Below are 10,730 nucleotides of genomic sequence, written 5' to 3' on the forward strand. Positions count from 1 at the left end.
GACATATAATCAAATACTAGTATAGATTTTACAGACTATTACAGAAATATGCCAATTATAGTACACCCCATGTTAAAACTATTTTATGAAAAGATAACTTCTGAATAGATTCTGAAAAATAGTGCATTGCCGTATTTAGATTTTCAGAATGTCCACTCAAGGGACAACATAAATGTCTTCCTGCAGATTTCACAAAACAAAGTCATGTACCAATTTACAACTCAAACTGCACTAGCTTTTGTATTGAAATTGTGTCCACTAGTATTGCTATGTGTCACTTGTCACCATCTTCTGTCTTTGTCTTTCAATTATCTAATAAAAAAATACAAAAGCCATTTGCTTCCAGTTTGGAAACTAAACAATTACTCCTACCTGAAATGAAATGTGTAATTAAACAAAATGACATGCCATTAATTGTAGACAACACCCCAATCATAAATTTTACAAACACTAAATTCAGATCATTATCAGTTCTGAACTTTAGATTATTTTTATCTAACCATATTCAAAACACACCCTTTACTACTATGTTATATTTGTGCTATTTATTAAATCATAAGTTTAGAAAAACAAACATATGATTTTATTAAAATAATTTAATAGAAACCGTCAAGGCCTCTTTTTTTATCTCAGTACAAAAAATGACAGCCTTAGTAAGCAACCCTTTAGAGTAAACATGTAAGGACACAGAGTATGTTCACGTTAAACTTTGTCAGTGGTAATAAATGGTTTCCATTTGACATAGTGATATACACAGATCAAGTGTAATATTATGACCACCTGTACAATGTAATGCAATCCAATACAGTGGATGTATTAATTTTAAATAGGGTGTACCAAAACATTAGAACCAACCACTTCTTATAATCGACTCCAGTACAACTCCACTACCCACTTTGACCTCAATAAAAAAAAAAAACATAGTAGAATTACCACCTTTCTGACAGTTTCGATCTAAAAACTGAGAAATTGTAAGCTTGTTAAAAAGAATTCTTGGCTGCCACTGTATTGGCTTGAATCAAATTGCCCAGGTGGTCATAATGTTATGCCCGATTTGTGTAACACTACAATATTAACATTGTCTCCACCTAGTACCATTTCACTAGCCTTTATGACAATTCTAATGAAGGTATATCTGTATAAAGTGCAGAAACACAAACAGTCCTGCATTGAAACAGAATTAGACAATATTCAGAAATATCTGTAGCTTCATAGTTAATAAATTATTTAGCTGACTGAACTACTGTTTGTGCTAAGTCAGCTGTTTGCAGACCCTCTGTGAAGTGGCACATGACTTAAGATATGAAAAGGTCAAAGTTTAAATAACAAGGAGCGCCGGGCTAATGGATACTGCTGTCACTGTGTGCCTGGGTGTTTGTCTGACTGAATACAAAGCAGTAGAACTTTGTGAGGAAAATGACATGACAAGTGCTTAAACAGATCCTTATGCCTGACTGCAGCTTGAACAGAAACACTGGTGCCCTCTGAAATATATTACTGTACAATCTCGGATTTAACAATATTTCTTGTTTAAACAAATAAAAAATATCTGTGTGACAGACAGATCGGCAGCAAAAATGTTGTAAGTTAGGAGTACAAGTCTAATGTCAGATAAAAACTGTGTTCGTGTTAAATCATCCATTGGTCTTGGTCTTGGTCTGGTCCCTCCATGTCCACCTGACAGACAACAAGAGACAGACTTAGTGTGCCTAAGAATAATTTTTAGATTTTTACTAATTCTGGCTTCAAATAGTAAAAAGAAGATATTCCGCATTATATATGAAAGCACCTCATTGATCTCTCCATCATCAGGGGACTCATTGTAGTCATTCATCTCATCCATGTCCTGCATGTCTTCTTCATCTTCGGAGTCTTCCTCACTGTCCTCCTCATCTTCATCATCTTCCTCATCCTCCTCCTCATATCCTGTCTGTGTCCAGTAAAAGCAGATGACATAAACAGACAAAGAACACAAACAAACAGCTTGGTCATTCAAAGGCAAATTTTAATTTAGGTGAATAAAAGTGCTATGATGAGTATGATTAAAACTAATTGGGACTTTGTTTATGTGCAGTTTATTTGTATTGTACCACACTGCCAAAAACTAGGTGTTAGGTGCTGTGACAATTAATGGCCCCAATGTAGTACCTCATAAATAGGTTTCCCAATGGGCATCAAATTGTTGTCCTTCTCAGCAATGCTCTGCAACTGAGAGGCAGGAGAAAGCACACACATACACAACATTACAACATGACAAATAAAATGGCAGAACTGTAAACAGTATGCAGTACATTTTTATTTAGATGATAAAAAACAATGATTTTTTGCGCAGAACTGAAAAAGATATATAAATATAAAGGGAATTGATTCAATTGCTGACAGACACACATATGAACACACTTATTAACTAAATTAAAACTAAAGACTGGCAGACTGTTAACATTGTTAACATTACCAATTGATGAAGCGGGGATAAACAGTTCCATTTGTTCAGCGGTTTACTCATCCTGTGCTACTTTTTCTTCTGTTTTTGATTTCTATTTAAATAATTATTTATGGTGCTAACTATTTGCTAAGAAATATAGTCCTAAAAAAGGTTAATCTGTTGAGGGAATGACCTTCATGCATGTCATAATCTCATATGACAGAGAGCAAAGTCATTGCTCAAACAAATAACAGTTAGACAAGAATTCAACCAATTTAAATAAATGTTGAACAGAAATTATTTTTATGTAAAATGGTTTTCAGAAAGATGTGAAACATAATAAAAATCACATGGACACATACAAATATAAACACTATAGCTCAAAGGCATAACGGTTATACACAAATTAGGAATATGGTAGTCTATAAATAACAAGTTACAGGATAATTTGCAGGGTGGTCTGTTGTACCGATGGGTTGTAACCCTCGGGTACTCACTGCCATTTGAGCTATTTTTTCCAAAGAGACGGACTTGACTGTGTGAACTTGTCTTTGCGATCTTAAAACTACGTCAGAGTAACAAAGTAATAATTAAACAGTGTCGTGTATGTGTGGACATATTCACGTATGGGACAAGAATGAGGAACTTCTGACACCGATGGTGTGTGTGTTATCAGTGTTTACCCAGGTCTGGTGCTGCTGCTCCTGCTGATGTAGCTCGGTCTCGTCCACACAGGGTCGGTCCAGGTTAAACCATAGCGATTCCGTTATGCGGGGAAAGAGCGAGGGAAACAGCGTGGACATGTCTGTCACAAAGGGACAATAAGACACTCAGGGTCAATCAGCAAACCTGAGCGTTAGCTTGGGGCTCTGTACACTTTATCTATTCCTGCAACAAAGTGTTAACTCATTACATTAGAAAGTTAATGTAGCTATAAGGTATCTTTCAGAGTTATTTTATGATTAAAAAATCTGACGAAACAAATAAAAACGAAGTAGGGCTGCTGAAGAGACGCGAAAACTTAACGTAACACTGCGATTGAAAAATAACGTGTACATCCTAAATTATGTCTCCGCGAATACTTCAGTATAAAAATATAACGTAAACCTATATGCCAATTCATCCATAATCCTAATGAAAATATAGCTTTATAATAGTGCAGCGACCTGCCAAGCTCTCAGTCCGGCTATAAAGAAAATTCAAATCAAACGTGACTGGTGTTCACCTATAAAGAGTCCTCTTATCCAGTGCCACTTTACAAAGGTTCCGCATTCTATTTTGGTACAACTGGGGAAATGATGCAATAAAAGGAAAATGTACTTTGGCTAGTAGGTGTGGTAGCAATATAAATTTGTTTTAGTGATACAAATATTCAATTATAAATACATTAAATCACGAATCAGACATTAAAATTCTTTCATCTGTGAATTAAGCATAATGGGCTATATGTGCAAGCTATCCATTTGGGCCTTTATGAATTGCATTGTAAATAAATAGGAAACAAAAAGACTTTATATAACCTATTTCCATTACTTTCACACATTTAACATATAAGGCTAGCACAGTCTAAGCATAGTGTGCAGTTAGGCAAAGAGACACACAGACAAATTTCTCTTCAAAAAAGAACTAGCAGTTTCATCACATTTCAAAACATTTGATAGGTCCTTTTATGTGAGCACACCTTCCTAGACTCTGTTCCTATTATGCTGTTTTGCCATCTAAATAAAAATTCAAAGCTGTTGAGAAGACAGAAGATGTACTGCTACTTATATTATGCAAACAAACTTTTATTCTTTAACTTTTTATTTAACATTTATAACAATATGTAGATATTTGCAAAACAATGTACCTGTTCTTACAGGCACTTTATTAAAATTTTGCTGCAAACTGTTTTGGTGTTAGGAGCTTTAACATCTGAGATACATGCACACTTCTAATTTTAATTACCCACCAACTTCAGTGTGTTTGTGTTTATTGTTTCAGTTCAAACAGGAGACCACCATCCCAGATTTATCAGAAATTTCTTCCAACTTCCATAATTTTTACTCTTTTTATTGTCTTCTCATGTCACACTGCCATCTAACACCAAGTGTGCATGCAGAGAACATTTTTGACCTTGAGATAAGACAAAACCTCCCTCCTAGTAAGATGTAATAAAACTCAAATTATCACACACTCATGAAGAAATGTACATATATCTTTCTTGTTCTCTCACTCTATCTCAGCTCACACACATGTGAGGTGGACTTTGGACTTTAGGAACATATTAATTGAGAGCACAGCAAGCTTTATTTTGAGTCACTTTTCACTCACACGCTTACATATTTAAGCAGTGTTTTTAAATCTTGTTTAGTCTTGGGAAGTGTGTAAGAGGTGACAGGAGGCCCGGATTTATAGTATTATCCCTTCATGAAGGAAACATTACCAATTCTAACAAGGTAAAGTGAATCTTATTATTATTACTTAGTTTTGTTCTCTTAGTGTGTTTCCACTAGATGTAGCCATTATTTTCTTAACTTTGATTGATTAACATGTATACAAGTTAGTAACATATTAATTACTCTAATGGGCTTAAGTTATTTCTATGACATTTACAATATTTCTGTCTCTTTGTATTGTATAGTGTGTATTTGGTCTAATTACTATATTTACCTTTTTCATTTCCATGCTATAAAGTGAAACAATCAGACATAAGGTTATTTTTCTATCTTTATCTATTTTACACTGGTGTTTTAGAGTAATGGCTCACTTTGTGCTATGTCTGTGAAAACCTGAATAAAACATGGCTCATTGGGTCAAAGCTTCTTTGTATTATGTTATTAATTCCAATCCAATTCCAATAGACAGAATTTGCTTTTAGGTGTAGATTTTGTTTCTGTTCATCTGTTAAAATAATAATCTTTGTACAATTTGGCTTATTATCCCTGTCAATCGACGACTTTCGGCTTTTCCCTTCAGGGGTCGCTACAGCGGAACATATTCCCCACGTTGATTTGGCATGTGTTTTTATGCCGGATGCACTTCCTACCGCAACCCTCCCATTTTATCCGGGTTTGGGACTGCCACCAGGGTCGCCCTTGGTGGGTGGGTGGGGCCACATCTGGTGGGGTGGGATTTGAATCCGCTGCTTTCTGATTCCCAGCCCTATGCTCTACCACTGAGTCATTGTCCCTGTGCAGTCTGCTTGTTTAATAGATAAATATTCTGGCTTTTTTTTTTGTTGAAAAACATCCAGTAAATATGGCAGTACAAAGTTTAGAGGAACTTAGGCAGTGGGCTCAGTTGGCAGAGTGGCTGCCTACCGACCATAGGGTCGGAGGTTCGCGAGACACTGAACCGGCAACAGCTCATCCCCATCTCCAGCCGTGCAGAGCCGGTGCCGAATTTTGCATGCCTGCCGAGAATTGTGTGCTTAGATGCTTCTATCGACTTGACTTTGGGTTCATATAGCGCCCTCCCCTGTGTCATTAGGGTTAGGGCAAGGTCAGGTTTAAGCATGCAAAACTCGGTATAACACCGGTTCCAACCCCAGTAGAAATTGGGGAGGTTTGCCTCATGGAGGGCAAAAAACAAAAACTTTGCCAAATCAATATGTGGACAAATGATCAGTTATGGCGACCCTGAGCTGACAGGATAAAACAAAAGTACAAAAAACCCAAACAAACAGAGATTAGAGAATCTTAAGCTTGTTGCCAAGCAGGTTTACAAGATTGATCACAAGGTTAAGGCAAAAAATTAAATAATAACTTAAAATTAAATAAGAGAGAAGTATTGTGAAAATACATGAGCTTGACCAAACCAGAGAAAGGCCAAATTCAGTCTGAGAGTGGTAAAAAACACAAACACAGTTGCTACACAAATACATTAAAATATCATATACTTGCAATATTATGTTGGACTACTAAAGCCCCTCTGCTGCCTATGCGCAGACAACAAGAATAAATCAACAGGCTGCAGGCATGTCCTATGGTTCTACCACCAGAACTATCACTCTTTTTTTTTCCTGTTTTCTATATAATCTTATTGATAACTTTAAATTGACAGACTATATGTTGATGCCTTCCTTGTGCAGAGCCATGTGGATTGTCCTTTCTTTGCTGTTGCCCCTCTCTGATGGCATTCTTTCTCTGGACAAACTCAACATGTGTATGGACGCAAAACACCAGAAAAAAGACCCTGGACCTGAGGGAAAACTTTATCTTCAGGTGATGGAAAACACATATCCCCATCAATCATAGAACCATTTATGCTAACTGATACAATCAAAATAATAATAATTCTAACACAGCTGATCTAGATGCTTGAAATAAAAACAACATAAAGTGACCCCTCTTTCTCTGTCCTCTTGCCAGTGTAATCCATGGCGTGATAACGCATGTTGCACAGCCAACACCAGTGAAGAAGCCCACAGTGATAACTCATTCCTGTACAACTTTAACTGGAATCACTGTGGGGTTATGAGCCGTGAGTGCAAGAAACATTTCATTCAGGACACTTGCTTTTATGAGTGCTCACCACACCTGGGACCCTGGATACAAAAAGTATGTAGGCATGTGTGCTCCTCAGTCTCACTTGTATGTGTGTCATTGCAGCACTAGATGGCAGCATGATACGTTTAAAGTACTTTTCAGGACTTCTGAATTCTCATAGTGTTTGTTGCCCCTGCAGATAATTGATGCATTTTTTTTGTAGAAAGACTTTTCAATGTGCATCGTTTTAATTTGTGAAGATCTTTGCAAATTTGAGGGAAAGTTAAAAAATGCTTTCCCTGTGGTCTGAAATTACTAATATGAAAAATTAGTTAATGTGAACATAGGTGGATCAGACCTGGCGCAAGGAGCGTATCTTAGATGTCCCTCTGTGTAAGGAGGATTGCCATGATTGGTGGGAAGACTGCAAGAATGATTACACCTGCAAGAGTAATTGGCACAAGGGATGGGACTGGACCACAGGTAAATGACACATGGAAACAGACTCATACACACAAAAAACACAAAATACACAACATGCACTCATTTAGTAACAACATTACATGTCTTTGCTGGTTGACAGGTTATTAACACATCTGAATCTCTCTTTCTCTCTAACACAGGTATTAACAAATGTCCTGAGAACAGCAAGTGTGTAAAGTGGACTCAAGTTTACCCCACACCCAAGGCCATGTGTGAACAAATCTGGTCCAATTCCTACCGTTATACAACTTATGCCAAGACTTCAGGCCGCTGCATGCAGCTCTGGTTCACAGGGCCAAACCCTAACAAGAAGGTAGCTGAGTACTACCTTAACAATGCACAGCAACAGCAAAGTTTTGCTTTGACAACATTACTTTTCTTGGTTGCATGTTTATCTGTAATGATCTACTAAAATGAGATCCTTGACCTATCCTTTTTAACCTTGGAGTACCTAGCAAATCTGATCTCGAATGTCATCTTGTCTGTGCTGCTTTCCCGACTTGTTTTGAGTCAGTCATTCTCCTCATTTTGATTAAGTTTGAATTTAAGAAAAAACTCCATCTGATTCCAGATTTGTTACATATGAAGGGAGTGAAAAATAACCAATATATATTTGTGGTTTAATTTTGTGTTTTGCAGTCATTTGTCCTCTTTAAATTTTCTTCTTACATTATTCTTATTATTTCTTGACCGGTCAACAATCAATCATGTGTCCATGAAGTTGCCATCATTTTATACATGGGCATATAGTGTGAATAAACAGGATCAAATTTAATCAGAGACTGATTTAAAATTCAGGGGTTGGGGGGATGGCAATGAGTTTACAACTCATATCCAATCCCCCCCATGCAATGGGAATGAGTTTACATCAGTGTAAGTCTTGGTGTGTCTACAAAATGTGATCAGATCCTGCTGATCTGAGATAAATAATATACAGCACATTTAGCACTGTGTATGTAGTCTGTACATTTATAATCAAGGCACAAGATTATCAATCTAGTCCTTTTTAAGACAAAAGTACTTTCATTATGTGGCTTTACCTGAAGACAAAGATCTAACGTTTTCAACTACGGCCTCACCTCTAAGGCCATTAATCACATCTTTCCTGATGATAATATAGTTCTATTGTGCAGTGCAGACTTTCTGTTTCCTTTACATGAAACATAACCATAAAGCTATTATACAAAAAAAAAAAAGGCTATGACAATGGAGACGTTTGAGAATACTGGAATTTTAGTTAAATATGACCGCAACAATAGTACTCACTTACTTTCACCGTAAACATATAACGTCAAAAGACATCATTCCTTTGCCAAATAAACTTTACAGCTAGTGATAGCTTAAGCCATGTAAGTGTAAAATAGCTTTATTGTTTGAAATCATAAAAACATGTTTTCTTAGTTGCTATAAATATATTCACAGATACTTGGATGTTGATGAAAACAATATTCACAATTTGAAAACTAGAAAAATTTAACTAAAAGTTACGCTAGCAAACTGACATTACAGCTAAGAATCATATAAATACCAAGTTCAACTGAACCTAACAAAATCATACTAAACCAATAAAATTTGAATGAGGTCTAATAATGAAAAGCTGAGCGTGACAGGCTAAGTCTGGGATGTTCACACAGGTTTCAAAATAGACGGTGGCAAAACATTACACTATAGCCTGCCTTCTGCTTTCAACTCAACCAAATCCTAAGAACAGCAATTGCCTACAAATTCTATTCATTGTTTATTCATTTAACAATTTTGTTTTGGGGTGTGTAATTTGCATTGCACTCTTGTCATGCTATTACCTTGCTTTATTTTGTAAAAGTACTAGCAAACAAATACAGTAGGGGCGGCTATAGCTCAGTTGGTAAAGGCAGTTGCTTACGGAGGTGAGTGGTTCAATCCCCAGCCCTGGTTATATGTCGAAGTGTCCCTGGGCAAGACACTGAACCCCTAACAGCCCATCCCCCCTCCCCAGCGATGCAGTGCCGGTCCAAGCCCGGTAGAAATTGGGGAGGGTTGTGTCAGGAAGGGCATCCGGCGTAAAAACTATGCCAAATCAACATGCGGACAATGATCCGCTGTGGCGACCCTGAACTCACGGGATAAGCCGAAAGGAGAGTAGTAGTAGTAGACTAGCAAACAAATACAGTAGAGCCAAATGCAACAGAAGAGCATGAAGAGCAATTGACATTTTGCTTACAAAGTTATACTATGTCCGCATGCAGACATACTGTTAAACCACATACTATCAGTTTCTTTTACAGTCAACTCACACACACACACGCACACGCAGGCACACGCACGCGCACACACACACACACACACACACACACACACACACACAGTGATGCCATAACCTGAAATAACACTGGGATGACTGCTGTCCCTGTGGCTATTAATACTTAGCTCTTCTGAAGCCACTGGCAAACACACGTCACCCTGCCCATCTCTCCACCTCTAGCTCTGACTTTAATTCTACCTTTTTCTTGCTTAGAATGTGTCTATACCACATTCTGTGATATATTTGTCAGGCTTTTATGGACAACTAAAGGAAAACATAAATAAAGAATGGCCAAAGTCAGAACTAAATGCAGTGATCTCTATATGTTGGGGTTAGCTGTTTCCTGTGGTTTGCCTGTCTGGCCTCGAGACTAACAGTTAAACCAGTGCGTGTGTGTGTGTATGTGTGTGTGTGTGTGTGTGTGTGTGGTCTGCCGAAGAAGACGACTGCATAAGGGGATTTCAACTTGTATTATGAAACTGCTGCAGCCTGACCTCCTCAGTGGCTACTGGTCACACTGATTTTCCAGGAGGCAAACCCTCTGGTTTTAGTAAAGGCTTTGACCATGTAGGCTACAACTTAAAGCTATGTGAAGAATTAAAATCTTTTAGTTTATACCCATAGCTTTTTATCCATGTGGGTGAAAAGTGGATTTAAATGGAAAATCCTCAGTTTATTCTAAACAGTGTAAGCCTGCTTACAGCTACAAAATTTGAGTCTATTCCAAGTACCCACAGGACATGGGATTATGAAAAGCATTTGGCGTGTATTCCAGCCTTCAGCTGTGGAAGAAGTAGTTGGATCATTTAAGTAAAACTAGTAGTACCCATCTGTGTTAACTACATTTTTTTTTTTTTTTTTTTTTTTGCGGGGTAGCCTATTAATAATACATGAGATATACAATGGTGGATCATATATTTTGGGTATAAAATAAAAGTAGCTCATAACTTTTGTTCAGTAAATACAGGTTAGCTACCTTCCACGACTGCCCATCTCATGTGATGGTCCTTTTTTTTTTTTTCTTTTTGCTTCTCTTTCTTTCCAAACATCACTTCCTCCTTTTCTGTTTATC

The 10,730-nt window shown here is 37.2% G+C and overlaps 2 protein-coding genes across 3 annotated transcripts; one reads left to right on the top strand and one right to left on the bottom strand.

The window, feature by feature from the left end:
- Positions 1–578: 578 nt before the first annotated feature.
- On the bottom strand, positions 579–10,653 carry anapc15 (anaphase promoting complex subunit 15). 2 transcript variants are annotated; one of them, XM_067506503.1, is made up of 5 exons: positions 10,635–10,653; positions 3,109–3,230; positions 2,149–2,208; positions 1,790–1,930; positions 579–1,677 (listed from the first exon to the last, which is right to left on the bottom strand). In XM_067506503.1, exons 2-5 carry the CDS (start codon positions 3,226–3,228, stop codon positions 1,630–1,632), a joined length of 369 nt encoding a protein of 122 aa, XP_067362604.1. In that variant the 5' UTR covers positions 3,229–3,230; positions 10,635–10,653; the 3' UTR covers positions 579–1,629. The 2 variants fall into 2 exon arrangements, with proteins under 2 accessions (XP_067362604.1, XP_067362605.1); XM_067506504.1 differs by lacking the exon at positions 10,635–10,653 and adding an exon at positions 3,592–3,679.
- Positions 4,633–8,001, top strand: folr (folate receptor). Its single transcript, XM_067506501.1, has 5 exons — positions 4,633–4,863; positions 6,498–6,630; positions 6,778–6,966; positions 7,242–7,377; positions 7,518–8,001. Exons 1-5 carry the CDS (start codon positions 4,835–4,837, stop codon positions 7,787–7,789), a joined length of 759 nt encoding a protein of 252 aa, XP_067362602.1. The 5' UTR covers positions 4,633–4,834; the 3' UTR covers positions 7,790–8,001.
- Positions 10,654–10,730: the final 77 nt, after the last annotated feature.

This window comes from Channa argus, chromosome 6 (genome assembly GCF_033026475.1).
Source record: "Channa argus isolate prfri chromosome 6, Channa argus male v1.0, whole genome shotgun sequence".
NCBI classification, from domain to species: Eukaryota; Metazoa; Chordata; class Actinopteri; order Anabantiformes; family Channidae; genus Channa; species Channa argus.

Bases quoted from the DNA above. Each gene is read 5' to 3' on its own strand.
- anapc15 (XM_067506503.1), bottom strand. From the start codon at position 3,228: ATGTCCACGCTGTTTCCCTCGCTCTTTCCCCGCATAACGGAATCGCTA. The intron at 1,931-2,148 runs GTACTACATTGG...TACTGGACACAG, and splicing joins TTGGGAAACCTATTTATGAG to ACAGGATATGAGGAGGAGGA. The intron at 1,678-1,789 runs GTGCTTTCATAT...GTTGTCTGTCAG, and splicing joins ATGATGGAGAGATCAATGAG to GTGGACATGGAGGGACCAGA.
- folr (XM_067506501.1), top strand. From the start codon at position 4,835: ATGAAGGAAACATTACCAATTCTAACAAG. The intron at 4,864-6,497 runs GTAAAGTGAATC...TTCCTTGTGCAG, and splicing joins ACATTACCAATTCTAACAAG to AGCCATGTGGATTGTCCTTT. The intron at 7,378-7,517 runs GTAAATGACACA...TCTCTAACACAG, and splicing joins GGGATGGGACTGGACCACAG to GTATTAACAAATGTCCTGAG.